This window comes from Eutrigla gurnardus (assembly GCF_963514095.1).
Source record: "Eutrigla gurnardus genome assembly, chromosome: 9".
In the NCBI taxonomy this organism is placed as follows: Eukaryota; Metazoa; Chordata; class Actinopteri; order Perciformes; family Triglidae; genus Eutrigla; species Eutrigla gurnardus.
The window spans coordinates 6,230,377-6,248,641 of NC_139923.1; the positions used below are offsets into that span (position 1 = coordinate 6,230,377).

At 41.5% G+C, this 18,265-nt stretch overlaps 1 protein-coding gene across 1 annotated transcript; it reads right to left on the bottom strand.

Moving 5' to 3' along the window:
* Positions 1-4,098: 4,098 nt before the first annotated feature.
* lsm14aa (LSM14A mRNA processing body assembly factor a) lies at positions 4,099-17,543 on the bottom strand. Its single transcript, XM_084017760.1, has 11 exons — positions 17,245-17,543; positions 14,785-14,948; positions 14,546-14,705; positions 12,463-12,597; positions 10,254-10,577; positions 9,425-9,499; positions 8,773-8,955; positions 7,714-7,972; positions 7,541-7,582; positions 6,510-6,750; positions 4,099-6,080 (listed from the first exon to the last, which is right to left on the bottom strand). The coding sequence occupies exons 1-11, from the start codon at positions 17,363-17,365 to the stop codon at positions 6,057-6,059; spliced, it is 1,728 nt and encodes a 575-aa protein (XP_083873886.1). The 5' UTR covers positions 17,366-17,543; the 3' UTR covers positions 4,099-6,056.
* Between the last annotated feature and the right edge of the window lie 722 nt (positions 17,544-18,265).

Here is an 18,265-nt window from a genome sequence, read left to right on the forward strand (position 1 = left end):
GATGAGGATGAAGACGGCTGACAGGACGGAGGAGGCGGTGGACCCGTCTGCACCAATGAGGCCTCACTCCGCCCCGCTGGTTAAACTCCTCCCAGTGTACTGACGGGGTCTGTGTAGCAGAGTATGGGGGGTGATTAGTGCCAGTCATAGACCATAACGTTCATTATATGAAGTGGGAGAATTGTGCTCTATACCGATGGCAACCTCCAGTTCTAAAAAAGTGAAGCCAAGGTTGCAGTGCCTTAACTGTCATTCAACCAGTTACCCTTTAATTACCAGGCCTCTACCGTAGCATCTCCACCACGGCCTCTCTATTGTGGCTACCAATGCAATTAGCTACTAAGATGACTTTAACAAATGCAGCACGGTTGCTGCTCTGCTGCTTGTGTATGTCAGATCCACCCGTTGCTCCTCCACAGTCCAAATATGTCATTTCTCTTCACTGGTTGCAAAAATTCCAAGATGGTGATGGTCAAAATGCCAAACTCATGGCTTCAAAACCTTGTGAAATGGAGTAATTGTCCAATATAATGGGGCTGTATGGGAGTATGGAGGCAGATTAGTGCCAGTAACAGCCTTGTGGTTTAGTCATGTAAAGTGCAAATCCTGCTCATATGCTGGATATGTTCACGGAGACACATTAGTGCCATTAAACTAGATTATGTGAAGAGAAATTTCACATAAGAGAAACTAGAATAACTACGTGTTTACTGTTTGATTATAATCATTGACTACATTGATAAATAGAACAATATGAATTCATTATTCTGTCTTTGATGACATCAATTTGATTTTAAAATGGAATAACAAAAATGTATTAAAAAAAAAACGTTCTAATAGATGTACAAAGTTCAGTTAATTACCTCTACATTAAACCAGAACAGTGTGTAATAGTGACGTAACAAACAAATAGCTGGTAGTTAGTCAGAAAGTCAGAATTTAGTCAATCCAATCACTGACGTCATGGATATTTCAGTGTTTTCATGTCAACAATTGATTTATTAAGTGAAAAGTTACACTCAGACTAACTTGATGACATTTATTCTTGTGCACATAGTAAAATTAAACAAAAAAGGCTTTCCATTCTAATCTAGATGAAATAACACCATTGTTCCCAGAAACTGCTCAGCCCAGGTCTAGAGATACCTGTCAGATCAGCTACTTCCACTGGAGCCGCAGGTTATGTTAAAGTAAGTCCGAATAGATTAAATGTTTGCAGCACAGTTTATAATGTGCTTTTACTGGCTTTACAGCTCTGCTGATTTCTTTTGTCTCTTACATTCCACAGGTGAAGAAAAGAGACCGAGGCGGACACAGACAAATGAACAACTGTTTATTATTTGCTCTTAATAAAAACCCGTCCGCTGAGGCCCACAGAGGACGTCATGCTGGACACGTGGCTGTGACTCCACAGTGTTCAAGGAAGCCAGGAGCAGAAAACAAAACACGGCTTCCTGATGCTCAAACCGCCACCTCGGTTACTGCATCGATCACCGCGGCCATTTTTCTTAATCAAAAACAATTTTGTATTCAGCCAGTGTTTTGGCGACTGATGAATACGTGCATCGTATTGTGTTGTGGGTGCATTTGTATACAACAGCGATCAAAATGTGATGTGAGGAACTAAAGAGGTTCCTTTAAATATCCAGGCACACAGACAGAGCTCCACTCATGTCAGGCATTCCAAACACTTCTGAGCCTTCAGGCTGCACACCCCAGTGGCCCCACACCTCCCAGTCTCTGTATACTGGGAATGTGTTGCTTGTGATAATAAATAATCATTTAACCAGTAAAATGCCCCATGTAAGCCTCATATAAACTGAAAATACTTAAAGGAACAAACATTAAGGTAAATCCCCTCTCCCTCCCTGAGAGAAAAACGTGTAGATTGATTCCAACCTAATGTCTCTTAAGCAGCAGGTTAGCTTAGCTTAGCATATAGACTGTGAAGAGGTGGACACAGCTATCCTAGCTTAGCATAAAGACTGGAAAGGAAGTTAGCTTAGCATGGATACGGGGCAAACTGCTATCTTAGCTAAGCATAAAGACTGGAAACAGAGAAGGAAGTTAGCTTAGCATGGATACGGGGCAAACTGCTAGCTTAGCTTAGCATAAAGAAACATATGGAAACATCTAACCCAGCTCAGTCCAAACGTAATACAATTCCACTGTAGGGTTGCAACCATTGATCATTTTCATTATCGATTAATCTGCTGATTATTTTTGATTCATCGATTGGTCTATAAAATGTGACAAACACGTTCTCTGTGTCTCGTTTAGTCAGATAATCCAGTTCACTATGATAACAGTTAAAAGGAGGGCATTTCCATATTTTAGAGGCAAAAATCAACATTTTCTGGTATTTTTGAAAAATGACTTTCATGATTCTGATTAATCATTGCGGCTCCAGCTCACTGATTAACATGTTATACATCTGTGTTGTTCCTGCTCATTCCAGTTTATAAGGTGCTTTAATGGCATTATCAAAATGATTAAATTACCACAACCTGCCATCGTTTGATTTGTCTATTCTCTGCTGTCTGTGATTGGTTTCCTCTGAACAGTGTCCTAAAATAAAACGGACAAAGATGTCGGGATTCCAAATGAGTTTGAACAGATCAAGAAAAGTTCTCAGCTTCCAGCTTCTCAGCCACGTTTGCAGAATAACACTTCACTGGGATCGATTCATTCATTGATCAAGTTAAAAATAAATTAATAATTGAATTCAAATTATGCATTTTGGAAACCCAAAGTTAAAACACAATAATTACATTTGCCAATTAATCATGTTTCCTTATTCTGGCTTAAAATTCATTTTTGATTTTACATATTTTTGTTCTTAGTTGACCTGATTTCCAGTCTCAAATCATTTGAGTTTGAATTTGAATAATCAAAGTGAGTCATGACTTAATATCCTCAGTCATTTTCTAACTCGCCACTAAAAAACAACATAAGGAAATGGAACGTTTAGCACAATGATGTTTTTATTTAACTTAGAGTTTGATCACACATCATTTAGATGCCAATACAATAAACCAATTATTGATCCAATTATCACTGGATTAAACACAGTAAGTGCTTCTATGAAACATGCCACGTCTGTCGGAGAGCTGCAGGTTTTCTTCTTGTAACTAACTCAAAGACAAAACTCTCACATGGGTGAAACAAATGGTTTAGTGCCTTAATGCGAAGGAATAGCTTCTACAACAGTGAGGAAACACTTTGATCAAGATTGTTAAAAGCCTCAAATGTCTCGTTTCCCATTTTACATTTCTCTCACCTCCAATGTGACGTCAGCCGTTATTCTCTAGCATTAAGGCGAATCAATAAAAATATATTTTCTCTACATTTCCTGAGCACAATTAAGTACTTAAAGGTAGCTTTGCATGTCAGGCTGACAACTTTTACAAGAAAATGGGGAGTTTGCCACCCTGGCGTCAAAGCCGTGAAGCAGACATCGTTTAGGAGCAACAGACCAGGGTGGAGATCGAACCTCGCTGAACTTTTGTTCATTTTTAAACCTCTTTAAACTGCTGCGCTGAGACGCTGAAGAACATCAGCTGGAAAGTAACGGAAACAGACTGAGCAGTCCGTTGGTAATCCTGAAGTGCATCTCCATTTACAAGTTTTAGCTTCAGTTGAATCTAAATACAATCTCAGGACAGACGAACAGAACACAGCATTAAAAGTGCAACTCTAAACACTTCCTGTCAAATCAGATCAAAGAAACCATCGAGTCTTCAAGTACTCAACCCCCGCCAGGCCATGATGGCGTCAGATTATGCACTCATCACACCCGATCCTTCGTCACCTCAAAGAATATTGCCAGAAAACTATGTTGCTACACGCAGACAGCTAACTTGTATTTCTAGTCTATTCATAGAGGACATTTCTTCCTGTAGCTTTTAGCGGACAGTCGACCACTGTGCAGTTCCGCGGGATAAAGTTAGTGGTATTCAAAATGAGTTGGGAGTTTTACTGTAACTGAGGCCCGTTTGTGGTGAAATATGCTAAATTTAGCAACGTATAAATTAGTGTTTCATGAAGACACAGCCCGACAAACACATCAGCATACGGACCGTACGGACGAGTCATACCAAACATACGTACTGTATTGACCAGAAATAACATTTAAACAGCTTCTTAGAAAAGTGCAAACAAGGAAGATTTTAAACGCCCAAATTAAAACAAATCTCTAACAAAGCCATGAAGTGAAATATAAGATCCATGACGTTATTTGTATTTCCTATATGCTTACATGTCATAATTCAATGAGAAACATGTTAAGATCAGTAATTTAGTGTCAATAATGGAAAGAATCACTATTCATTATGACAATACATTTTGGATTTTCTCAACAAAAGAAAAATCATTATTAAAAAGTTCTTTTAACATGTTTTTCATTTTATTATGACACATCATGCATACATAAAAAGGAAATGCAACATTTTAAATTTAATTTGTTTTACTTTAGGCACTTTAGAGCTTCCATATTTATCTGCTGGGAGGCTTTAAGTGAGTTAAGGTTGAGGGTTAGAGTCTTCGTCTGTGTGGATTACACTGCAGCTCTAACTAACTCACGCACCTCTTAGCACCAGCGACCCATAAACAAAGTCAATCAGAAAAATGAGTGGAAAATATGAAAAGAAAGTGATTGAAATTTGACCTATGATTCATCTGTGACCCAGTTAGGAAATAACAACTCCCACGAAAACCAGTCGATTACCTGTTTTATCTGTTGACTTCTACCGGCGGCTTCCTACTCCAACGTTAAAGGGACAGTTACTATGTTTAATATGAGGTGCTTTACCATAGTCAAGTGTATTACTACAGTAGTTGGTCACAAAGCAATGTACTGCTGTGGATGAATTTTAAAAACCTAAAACAATCAACATCAGTTGGACGCCATATTAGCCCGCCCTTTCTGACGGGAACTGAAGCGGTCATCTGTGCTCTCTTCGGACACACAAAACTCAATTGACAAAAACGGTAATTCTACTTCATAGAACACAGGAGCCTTGATCAGTGTTTTTGGTGAATCCAAACTAACCCTTTAAACCAACAAATTCACACTAACACAAACAAATTTATACTGTGTTTACACTATGGGTGACGTGATTTTTCAATGGCAGCCAGAGTGACTGCTGCCACCAGGCACCGTTTAACTGCTCTGATCACAGGGTTTGGTCTCAGCTGTTCTGCTTCGCCGGTTCCCAGTGTGATTTTAAGAAACAACGTCAATGAAGCGATGGAGGCCACAGTAGACGAGCAACTGCTGTGTTCCGAGACGTTAAATTACTGTTTTTGTCAATGGAGTCTGCTGTCTTTGAAAAGAGCAGAGAGAACAGCTTACAGTTAGATTGGTAGCGAGTGTTTTAGGTGTCTTTTGCTTCCCTCTGCTGTAGGTTATACAAAGACTATGGAGAAGTACCTCATACAACAATACTACAAAACCTCTCAACTGTCCCTCTCAGATGTGAAAAGTCTTTACACTGTAAATAGAAGGAAACGAAAAGAAAGCTGCAGACGTTTGGGTGAAAGAGGATGAGCACGACACCGAAGAGAGGCGTGAAGGTGAGGGCTGGCTGGATGGACGTCTATGTTAATAGTAGAAAAATACATGTTAGAAAGGTGTGACGTTTGGTGCCGAAGTAACAGGATGTGCTGCTGTACACCCCCCCTCCCTCCCCCCAAATAAAGCTATGTGTCAGTCAAACAACCCTTGACAGCTAACAAAACATTATCAAATACAGGTTGAGGAGAGGGGCAGAGGAAATCATTCATTGAAAAACAAAGAATTTACTGACATCATCCCTCTGAAATATGACATTTATACATAATTATTTCAGCCGCCTGGAAATTATTTTGAGATCTAAAAGTTTGTTTGTTGTTTTCAGATAAATTGTGTCGTCGTTTCCACCGTTGTGTTCAAGCCGTCTACCCCCAGTGCTGGTGACAAATATACAACTAGTAGACAATCTTCATTATTTTAGTCAACGAAAAACTATTTCTTTTCCTTTGAAGCGTGAAGAAGTTCCACCTTCCTCCCGTCGAGACTACGCAGCCACTTTGTTGTCCTTCTGGAACAAAAGGGGGGAGAGAAAAACACATTTTATGCAATACATCTTTATCATCAGGCAGAAACAGGGGAGATGGCTGACCGACTTAAAAAAAAGCTGTTTCGCTGGTAGAGTGGTGAAAAATAGAGCCTGATTTAAAAATACAGGATTCAAAACTACCAGTATATTTTAGTGTTATTTAAGGGGGTTTTAGGCATATTTTGTGATTATCAACAATATCTTGAATGGCAATAATTTCGTCAAGGATAATATATTGTCACATGCCAAGTAGGCATATCGGCCAGAACTGCAGTATAAGTACTTGTGGTACTTACACTGTTATCAGTGCCTCCAACGGTGATGTGAATATTTAATTTTATGATTGAGTCCATTACATTTAATTGCATATTAATGTAATAAAACGAGTGAATATATAAAGTGAGCGTTTACCCTGTATGCTGATAAGTCGGCGAATTCCCGGCCGGCCTGGTTTCCTCTGTATCCTCCCCTGAAGCCGCCGCCTCCTTGTGGCGGTCCGAAGGATCCTCGGCTGGCCGAACGACCCCGACCTCCACGGAAGCCCATGCCTCCACGTCCACGGTAACCTCCGCGGCCTCGGCCATGGCGAAGAGGGATGCCGAATGTCTCGGCATTTATCCTCCTCTCTTCCGCCCAGGTCTGCCTTCGCTCCCTGCAGGAAGAGGTGAAGAGGAGGTGATGAGGAGTGGCAATGGATGGGAGATGCTCTCATATTCTACATTATGTAGCGCTTTATAACAATGACACTTTTCAACAACATTCAACTTGCGGCCCGCGGGGCTACTCCAGCCCCCGAGGAAAAATTCAAATCCCAAACAAATCTTGCAAATAAGAGATTTTGACACAATAAATCTTTTGTTTTCTCGCACAGTGACATACAATGCATGACTGATAATGTTGCGGCGTGAAAAGAGGCTTATCTACATCTTTGCTTCATGCATTTTCAGTACGATGGCTCATACATGTAGAACATGACACAGACAGACAAGGCAGAGCAGCGGCAAGTTATTTAGACCATCAGTGAAAGTAAGATTTATACACTGATATATTGAAATTCATTCCCATGTTGATCAGACATCTCAGTCAGTGTCTCTACCTCTCGTCTTACACCATGCACACGCATGCAGGAGTGAAAGTGACAGTTGCTATGGTGCAACGACTTGTCAAGCTATGTAAGAACATTGACCACAAGATGGCGGTTAACAAAGTTAGCTTCAATATTTAAAGGTGAACTTTACAGCTAAGTTTAAAAGTCATCTTAGTAGCTAAGATGACCAGTAGTGAGAATGCAAGGTTGAAGGCACTGGAGTTTAGGATTCACTTTTCAGTGGAAGTTGCCGCCTGATATCAACTATCAAAACTAGTTACAGCAGCAACATAGATTCATTGTTCCACCTAAAGCAGCTATCAATCACCAGTCATGTGACCAGACAGACACTTGCCTTGGGAAACCCGAGACCAGTCCAGCCTTCTCATTAGCTTTCCTGGTGAAAGAAAACAGAAGACAACACAGTTGAGTTGGAGAGACAGAAACATCCGTCACTCGTTCTCACAGTGGAAGGCCATGGAACAGTGATGGAAACAACTGTGTACTTTCACATGTCGGGACACGGACCTGGTGTCGTCACAGGAGATGTTGTCGAAGAAAGACTTGGACTTGTCGTAGTAGCAGTTGGGTCCGAGCGGGTCGCCACCTCCACCTCCGCCTCCGCCTCCGCCTCCACCTCCACCTCCACCTCCACCACCGCCGCCTCCACCACCGCAGCCCTCTTCGTCAGCGTTCCCTTCGCTGTTCTGCGTCTCCACACCTGAGTCACCTTTATCCTCTCCATTCACTGCTTTCTCAGACTTCTCTGTCTTCTCCGTCTTTTCATCTGAGAGATGAGGGAAGGAACAACATGACATGGTAACAAGCTGAAGTCAGGATGAAATGGGAGGAAACTAGAGGATGATGTCTTCATTTACTAACAAATTAAACTAACAAAACAATGACCTCATTTCAAGTTTATAAATCTTCCACGCTGATTTTTCTTCTCTCATCCATGAACTTTATCTTCAGCTCACAGCATCAGGATAATTGTCTAATACATTCTCACATTCAGTGTTACTCATGCATTTGTTTTTCTCTTCAGCCAATATTTCAAGTTCAGAAATAGAAAACTGGACACGATAACATGTTGACCTGATGATGGCGCTAGATGAAAAGTTATTTCTGTTCATCTTGAAGGAACATGAATGATGAGTCATATTTCATTGCAATCATCTAATAGGTGTTGAGATGTTTCAGTGGGGGACAAACAGACATTGGGCTTGTTGGAGATATATAAGATTAAGATAATGTATATAGCACCTTTCAAAACAAGCATTTACAAAGTCTTTTACAAGGCTGGCATAAAAACACCAAATGATAAAAGACGATGACAGATACCAACATTCCCACATATATACAATTACAAACTATCTGAAGGTGGTTGATGAAACTACAGGTAGCCCACAGACCAGACCCAACAGGACGTAATTATTTGGAACTTCCTGCTGGAAACCGTCCAACTGGATCGCAGCTTTTGGTCTCATCTACTTTCCAAGCGAGATGCAGTTACTCTCCAACGAGCCCATCAGCATCCATAGCGCCGCTGCTAATATGGCTAAAAAATATTATATTTACAGTAAATACCTTTCAACTTCAGCTTGCTCTGAAACTCTCGGTCAATGTCCTCTTTGTTGAACTGGGCGTTGGCGCTCTCAAAGTCGAAGTCTTTCTCAAACTTCATGGGTCCGTCTCTGCGAACATTGAAGCGTCCTCTGCCGCGGTGTCCGCCGCCTCGACCACGCCGGTTAGCCGGTGCTCCAGCAGCCGCTGAACAACAGAGTGAAAAAACACATTAGAGAAGAGACAAAACAAAACCACCAACGCACTACATGGCAACACATGAGGCAGTAAACCAAGGCACACATCCACGATGAGAGAAGATTCTCAATGAGTTAGCAAACTAACAGCTGGGCTGCTGATGTTAGCTTTACAAATCAACTAGAGAAACAAAAGTCACATCAAACATGGAGGAAATGCAGTAAATAACTCAGGTTTTCACTGAGCATGAAAACGAGAAGACGCGTCTCATCGCCTCGAGTCCATTGACATGAAGAGCATGTCAATCTGCACACATGTTGACTAGCAAAGAAAAACGGGTCAAAGGGAGATGATGGGGGTCGAGTGGTCTTAGAGGATGAGTGTATGGGCTCCACTGTCCCAGAGGAGCGCTGGACGGGCATGCAGAGTCTCAATGGGCTGTTGAGGTTGATGGTGTCAGAGCAGAGGAGGGTTTAACCTGAGGAACGTTTACTGCTGCTTTCGCCTCGCGCCTGCTCAGACTCTGGTTTGGGGACTTTCTGGACGTCTGGGCCTGGAACAGCAGAGTCTTTTAGTCTCCAAGACAATGTCCACAGACATGAGAGAACAGTTGTGCTGCCGTTAGACTCCTACCTTCACATAGGCACAATGCTTTCAAATGTGGGACCTCTGGAACAAAACGTCACACAGAGATGAACTGTGGAGATTTATCTGTGCCCAACTGCTGAGGTATGTATTGAGGATAGGGCTGGCTATCGTTTGAAAATGTTCCAATACCACCGATTCGATACCACAGAGGTACGTTTCTCGATAATTTGTGTGAATGAAAACCTCACTCGCAAGACAATATGTCACTTTCAAAGCAGTTTGTTCACAAGCAGTCTAGGATACGAAACAAATTATTGTTTGAAAAAAAATTGTTGTAGTTTTAAATGGGGCATTGCTCTCTCCACATGAAACACATCAGGGCTACATTACATCACTTCATGCAAACATCACAGAGAACACTGAGGATCTGATTTTAACTGAATATTCTCTGGTCTAGCTCAGATTAAAAACAGCTGAATCTGTAGCCACGTTAGCGTGTTGTTCACTACTGCTCACTACCATCACTTCACCTGTCTGTTCTCTGCACACAGAAAGACAGACATTATTTGTTCAGTTTAACGATACCCAGCCCTTATCAAGCAGAAAATAGATTAAATTTAAATATCCACTGTGCACTCAGGACTGAGGCATAAATACATTTCATAGAAGACAGCAGCACAGATAATACAAGTGTGCTGGTCTCTGGTCTGAGGTCTCACCTGGGTGGCTAAAGATAGAGTGGGTAAGCCCTGCGGAGGGAGCCCTATCTACAGCAGTGATGGTTCGGGGTGCAGACCAGCCATGGCTGCTGCGGCCTCCCCTGACAGTCTCACCCCTCCTTGTGTCCATGCCGTCCTGGTGCTGGACCTTCTGGCTGCTCTGACCAGCGGTGGGAGGGGCTGTGCGACCGTGGGCGGGGCTCCTACGACCCAGGCCGGGAGCCGGAATTGTGGTTGCGGCAGTCGGGGCCGATGGGGCACTTTGGATCACCTGCTCCAGGGTGGGACTCTTCCTCAGTGGGTCCAGGCTGGGGCTGCTGCGGACTGGGGGATAGACCAGGGCAGTGATCAGGGTTAGTAGTTCAATGCTCTTCATTATCGAGCATTGATTGAACCAACAACAGACAGAGGTCAGTCATGCTGTCAAACATCACCAAGCAGGCGCTGAACCTCTAGAAACTCATCGCTCTCTGGTGTGGACCACATGAACAGAGTTACAGGTCTCAAAGTGACCCTACAGGAACACAACTGATTCAAAAGGACATGCAGGTAATTATGAAGAGCATGCGTCGATCATTATAATTTACTGCTGGAGGCATTTAGCAATGATTAATCTCAGTCATTACTGGGGTTGGCCATGTAAACTGGGGTCCAACAGGTTTGATATAAAGTTAAATAAAATTATTTTTAACCCTTTTAGATCACATCCCATTGCGACACCTATTCAACAATATATGAACCCCCCCCCAAAGAAAAAGCACTTAAAATCTCTGGAATGTTGTGCGTTTCTCTGTATTTTTTTCATAGCCATACCCAATATATTTTTCTTTGTGCAAAACAACCAATTTCAACTAATATTATTGTGACATCCATCCAATTAACTAATCTGAATCTGTTAGCAGCACAGAGATAGAGAAGGTCATGAGTTAATCTTTTCAACTATCAAATCAAACCAACGTGATGTCCCACCTGACTATCCTAATTAATTTAAAATAAATATGTCACCATACGGCAGATAGACATGCTGGAGATGACAAACACCCGACTGGCTTAAAGTCCACTAGGTGTCTCACTCCTGAGTGGAATATTATGAGGTTGAGAGTCCATGTATGAGGCCTTGTGTCCACATTGTGTCTTTTTCTGGCAGAAAAGGGTGCTGGGGAGCGCTTCATCTCAGAAGAGGGAAGAAGAAGAAGGAGGAAAAAAAAATCTTTCCAATCTTTCCCCAATCTAAATCTTTCCGTGACAACAAAATCTTGACAATCACAACTATAGCGACCATTGTATGATACACTACTATTGCCACTTTGCTTTTAGTATAGAAGACCATGTGACCTAAATCTGACAGATGTTACGTTAGAGCGTGGAGCACAAAACGTCTACGGTGGTAGACGCACAAAACTCACACAATCAGTGTCATTCAGTGTTCGATCTGCTCCCAGTAAAAAAAAAAGAAAAGATTGGAGATAGTTTCCCTCGGACAACACAGGCAGTGATGTAACCAGTGCTTTCCTGAAAGGTTTAGAGATTTTCAACTTGAAAGCTGAGCAGCAGCTGCAAAAAAAAAAAAAAAGCACTTTTTATTGAGGTGGCCACATACGCTTTTCTCACTGGGAACAATTAAACAAAGATGCTTTCTTTCAGAAAAGAAGCTATGTGGACACAGACCCTGAGGGTGGAGATAATCCTTCAGTATTTGCACGGTGCTTCATCTGTTTTTTGTTGGCTTTAGATCCAAAACGTTGCCATATTGCTGCAGCTTTAGTTTTTTTGAGACCAACTCTGCCATGTCTCGTCTCCTCATGAACTTTGAAGGAAACAAACCTCTACTGGCATGTGATCTCCTTCATGCTGGCGGCTCTGGCTCACGGCCTGCAGACAGTAGTGGCTACATTTATAAACACAATATCACGTTCATCATGTTGTCATATTGATTATTACTGATGCGATACAAGCTGGATTAGCACAGTGATGGCTCAGATCATTTGCATATAATCAAACAGGTTTACCAGACATTCAGCCAGCTCTAGACATTACTTTGTGTCATAATGGAAGTCTGTCTGCAGGCTCTAAACTGATTGAGCACTTCATTTATTATTATGATGCATTAGTACAGAGTAGGCACTCAAGTGGAAATTATTGGATCAGGTGTAATTTAGTACCACACGGCGTGGTGAGCAAATGCACTCCTCATCCTGCAGGTCTTTACCTTCGGTTACAAACGTGCCCAGAGACAGAGAGTCAGAGGACAGAGCGTCAGAGGACAGAGCAGAGCCAATAGCAGTGCTCCGAGACTGGGTCGAGGCTGTGCTTGTGTCGCTCACAAAGGAGGGCACTGATCGGCCTGTATGGGAGGAACAGCAGGAACATTATTGTATTGAGGGCAACAACACTCTTCATTCCTTTAAAAGCACTTTGCTTCTGTGCATCACTGTGGACCAACAGAAATGGTGTAGAGTAAACCACACCCGCTCTATCACGACATCACCAGACCGATGATGACCAATCACAAAATCCCCTTTTTCTGTCACAACTAGGGCTGGGATGACTCGTAAAGAATAATTTGCGTCGACGCGTCATCCCAAACACCTAGATTAACTCTCGTCCCCCACTCCAGTCCACCGGTGGCAGTAATCGGTCCCAGACAGGCCACCAGGAGCACCGGGAAGTTTCCACTGGCCTGAGTTTTTGATTTTTTAAAGTAATATCAACAGGCATTGGTAGACGCAAGACATGAGTGGCGCCAACAAGCAATCATTAAATCCACACCGACTCTGTTCCATAAGCGTCTCTGCCCGTCTGCCCGGGACAGCCCCCCTTCTCCCCTCTGTGAGGGACTCGTCATGTCTGAGCAGCAGAGATTTTTAAAGTCTGTGTTCCGCTCTCAGGACTTTTGTAGCTTCTAACGGGAACTCTGTGGTCGGAAGTTTAGTTTCTCTGCGAGTACTTTCACAAAATGTCTTGTTTTTTACCGTCCCGTGTTCTTTCAGCTGAATAGGACTCGTGTTAAGTTACTGCTCATGGAAACCCGACATTTACGGTTTCTGCCCCTTCACAATAAAAGCTTCAATATAACAATGTAAGGGATACTTTTATTGTGAACACTTTATAGGAAATTAATGTGTTTGTTCGTGGTAGACCCAATCCTTCATAGTCATATACCATACCTTTGATTAATAATAATAGACTAATATCAAATATAAGAAGTATCAGAAGAAAAAACTGTTGTGATGTCTCCCTCTTTAATATGTACCTGTTTTATTTGAGGTTCATAATAATACATTTTTACTGTCTGTTTAGGAATGGGAGGATAAAGGATTTTATTACGGATCGCATTAAAAAAATCACTCTCAATAAGTCAATCCTGGTAAATTTCTGTCATCAGGATAATTGTCAATATAATTTCGAGTGACTTCAAAAAGTGGTCTAGCCACTATCATGTGTATTATTTATATTTCTCTAATTTATATATGCTGAGTGACTTCATACAACGATCATATGATTATTGGTCATCTGATTATCATTAAAAATTATGTTCAGTGAAAAAATTATTAGAATTATATAGAATTAAAATATGTTTCTTAACTAAATGAAAAGTGAATCCAGTATGTTTTAGTGCAATTTGAAGAGTTTTAAGCATATTTTGATGGTTATCGGGATAATGTCATCAATCGCAATTATTTTGGCCACGATATGTTCATATCATCCCATGCCTAGTCTGCTGATTGTGAAGCAGCTCTAATGCACATTGTGCCCAGTAGTTCACAGTTGAAAATAGAATTAGTTGTTTTCTCTTTTGTGTCCTGTCATCCATGTATTTGTCCAATCATGTAAAAACTTAAAAACATTAAAATTCTTAACATATACATATATTGTTTAACAACTCTGCTACAGCTCAAATGTACTGGGAAAATAAATGTTTTCACCAATAAACTATTGTGTCTGGTTAAACTATTGGATTCATCTCCAAATAGACTAAATATATATCAACAGAAGAAACTTTAGTACCAGTTACATCACTGGAGTTCACAGTTGGTGTCTTCTTTATAAGTGAACGCTGACGCACCAAACACAGGATGTATATAAGTATAACATAACATCCATGTAACTGTTACTGTACATGTAGAGGAGGAATGTGAAGGCTCCAACTGTTTCAAGTCAGACCGGTACCATAAATCCTCCCACCTCAGTCACTATGGCATGCTTTACGTGGTCCAGGAGTCAGAGAGACCCTGGACCTTTGGATGTCATGCCCAGCTGAGTCGCTGCTGCAACACATGAGAAGAACTTACCGACACCAACCGGTCCAAACTGAGGGGAAACCAGGGGGCTGGTGCTGAACTGGTTATAGGCAGGAGCTGGAGCCCGGTTGAAGAGGCCATAGGAACCAGCAGACTGGAACGGGGTTGGAGCAGCAGCAGCAGAGGACGAGGAGCTGGAGCTCATGGATGACTAAGGAGGAAAGTGTTAATGTTACACTGTGAATACTAGAACACTGCGTTGGGATCCGGGTGTGCATGTAGATGTGTACCTGGACGATGGCGGGGTCCTGAGGAAGAGAGCATGTTGGTTTTGGCGGCTCACACACAGTCAGATCCTTGATGTCGCTGCCTCTGAAGATGATGTACTCGAAGGTGTCATCTCGAGGCGGGATGGGCCTGTCGGTGGGCCGGTCCTCTGTACCAAAGGAACGCACTGAAAAGGAGGAAAACAACTCATTCACTCAGCATCACAGGTGAAACATAATGTGCACTCTTTGAAATGTATCTATGATATAAAAACATCTAACACTACCATCTGTGACCAGTTCTTTAACATAAATGTTCAATTAATAGTGCGAGTAAAATAAATATGCTCTCGTTGTAGCAACTTCTATTTTCTGTTTTTTTTTTTTTGTTTTTTTTTGTGGCTTCTATGATATGATGATCTTTGGGTTTAGGACAAAGACATTTAAAGATGGGACCAGAGGGTACAGGTTGGAGAAATGATTGTTAGTAGGAGCAGCCCTGAGGTATCCATGTGGAAATATCAAAATAGCTGCTGAAACCATCAGCTCAGAGGGTCCCGGGTTCAGGTTCCTTCTGTGTGGAGTTTGCTTGTTCTCCCCGTGTCAGCGTGGGTTCTCCAGCTTCCTCCCACAGTCCAAAGACATGCAGGATGGACCTGTCTGTCTCTACATGTCGGCCCTGTGATAGACTGGTTACCTGTCTGTCTCTACATATCAGCCCTGTGATAGACTGGTTACCTGTCTGTCTCTACATGTCAGCCCTGTGATAGACTGGTTACCTGTCTGTCTCTACATGTCAGCCCTGTGATAGACTGGTTACCTGTCTGTCTCTACATGTCAGCCCTGTGATAGACTGGTTACCTGTCTGTCTCTACATGTCAGCCCTGTGATAGACTGGTTACCCGTCTGTCTCTACATGTCGGCCCTGTGATAGACTGGTTACCTGTCTGTCTCTACATGTCAGCCCTGTGATATACTGGTTACCTGTCCAGGTGTACCCTGCCTTCGCCCAATGTCAACTGAGATCAGCTCCAGCGCCCCCGTGACCGTGAATAGAGGATAGGCGGTAGATCCCAGTGTACTTTATAGGTCTACCATGAATATCTATTTTTTTTATTACCAAATTTCCTCTCTTATTTCTTTAAATATATTTTATATATAAGACTTCCACATCCAAAAACGTATTTTCTGTAACTGTTGTGCATATGACAATTAATAACTTGAATTACCACCCTTTAAGAATTCTAATATTAAATATAATAGTACCAAAGCCATATTCATTATATGTACTTCACTGTCAAAAGGTTGATCCTCTGGCAGTCCATTAGTGGGATAAAGGCTGAGATGAAAGTGTCACTTGTCAACGTCATAATCTGTTGTTGGTGAACCAGGTGAGGTGAGTGCACTGACTGACCGCAGGTGTTCTGGCAGGCATTTTAAGCCTCTTCATTAGCATATGAAAGTCATGTCAACATTGCACCAATATTTTCTTTTTAGGTTTGCATTATTGCAGCGATTCTCAAACTGGGGTTCATGGCACTCTGCCTGCCGGTCTGCAAAAGAAGGTTCCAGGTTCAGTTATTTAAATTTCTGTTCATAGTTTATGTTCTAATCTAACAAATTTCTAATTCTTGGAATTCTGGGAATGTATTTTACATACGTCTAATATATGTTTTTATTGTGTTGTTATATCAGTAACTAAGACTATATAAGTTTAAAATACAGGCTGTCATGATTCCATGGGAAATACACAAGATCTTGTAATGGGTCCTTAGCTGAAAACATATCGAGAACCACTGCATTGATGTGTCTGCAAAGCTGAGCAGGTCTCCACATCTGTCAAATCACACTCCTAGACTATTGTCTTTGTGCATTGCAGTCTATTTAGCCTAATACTGTGAATATTTGTGTATATATGTTAAATAGATGCATGTTTTTATTGTGATAATTTCACTTCTATATTTAGCTTCTTGTCTATGCACCAATACAATAGGGCACATTATTTGTATATCCACTTGGCAAACCTGACAACATGTAGCTGCACACATAAATGTGTGTATGTGTGGCTAGCAAACATGCTAATGCTAGCTGACGAGTTGGAAAGCTGACTCATGTTGCAAACACCGATTAAAATCTCATGTTCAAATCTTTACAGGAAATAACCCAATTAACGTTTAAGTAATCGTTTACTTAATGTGATTAAATATAAGTTACGTTACCATTAGCTATATAAGTTCGTCCTAGCGTACCACTTGATAATAGAGACGCTAATGGCATTAGCTCATTCTAAAGAGCTAACGCTAGACACCTGACTGTTAACGTAGCTAATTTATTAGTTGGCTCATGGTTTTAAACTAAGCAAGCTCCAGGGTGTTTAATGTCCATCTGGTACTTAATCGCATGTTAACCAGAATTTTAAAATATGAACACACACATTCAGACAACAACAGATGCTAATGCCAAATGGTGTTAGCCGCCGGATACCTTTAGCCAAAGCGACAGTGGAGTTCTCGGTGTCTATGGTGTAAAGGATTCCTTCGTAGCGGATCTCGGCCTTCGAGATCAGGCTGATCTTGCTGCCCAGGTAGGGGGTCCCGCCACTCATGGTGTCTGCAACAAGTCGGCAGCCAAAACAGGGAACGAAGTGGACGGCCCTTCCGAGACGTGTGGTCGACAATCACAGAGTCTACACAGAGTGTGTCTGATTTGTGCTTTTCTTTCCACCGTCACCGCTACCACAACATGGCTACCTCATCCTCCATCGAATGGATGTGAGCGCGGGGGCTAACGGGAATATCGTAATATCGCGCGTTTACGCTCCGCCATGAGATCTGGATCTGTGCGAGATAGAAGAGCAAACACGACCAGAGTATTAACATAAACGTATCCTATCTACAGGCTCTTAGCAGTGGTTCAGTGTAACTAAGTACATTTACTAAGTACTCTACGGTCAAATATTTTGATCATGATATTGCAAAGGATAGCCTACTTAATAAAGTAAAAGTTTTAACATGGAACAAGATGAATGCAGGCTTTTCCATGTTAGACAGATGGTTGGATAGAAATCGTTGTTGGTAGCATTTGACTACCCTCGGAAAAGAAAACCTAAATATTTGATCATGAAGATGTCGGTGTACAGGGCATTGACTTTGTGTATGAATGAACCCTTAAAAAAGTTAAGATCCTTTCTAGTAAATAACAACTGCCTTTGGTATTGTGTTTTAAAAGATTGGCGGTATTGATTTTCTATTTAGTTATGACTTTTATATATATATATATATATATATATATATATATATATATAGTTTTAAAATGTTATATTACTAAAGAAAGTTTTTCAAAACAGAGCCAATGTTTTGGCTTTTATTTGAGACTCCTGTGGATATTAATCTCACAATTCACAAAATTCAACTTTTTCATTTTTTTGTATTTCCAATACAAATATTTATTAAATTAGGTTTACCTGCAGTACACACACCTGAACGTAGCGCCACAACGAACACAT

Bases quoted from the DNA above. Each gene is read 5' to 3' on its own strand.
- lsm14aa (XM_084017760.1), bottom strand. From the start codon at position 17,365: ATGAGTGGCGGGACCCCCTACCTGGGCAGCAAGATCAGCCTGATCTCG. The intron at 6,751-7,540 runs GCAAGTGTCTGT...CTCTTCCTGCAG, and splicing joins CTGGTCTCGGGTTTCCCAAG to GGAGCGAAGGCAGACCTGGG. The intron at 6,081-6,509 runs GTAAACGCTCAC...CTTTTGTTCCAG, and splicing joins CCGACTTATCAGCATACAGG to AAGGACAACAAAGTGGCTGC.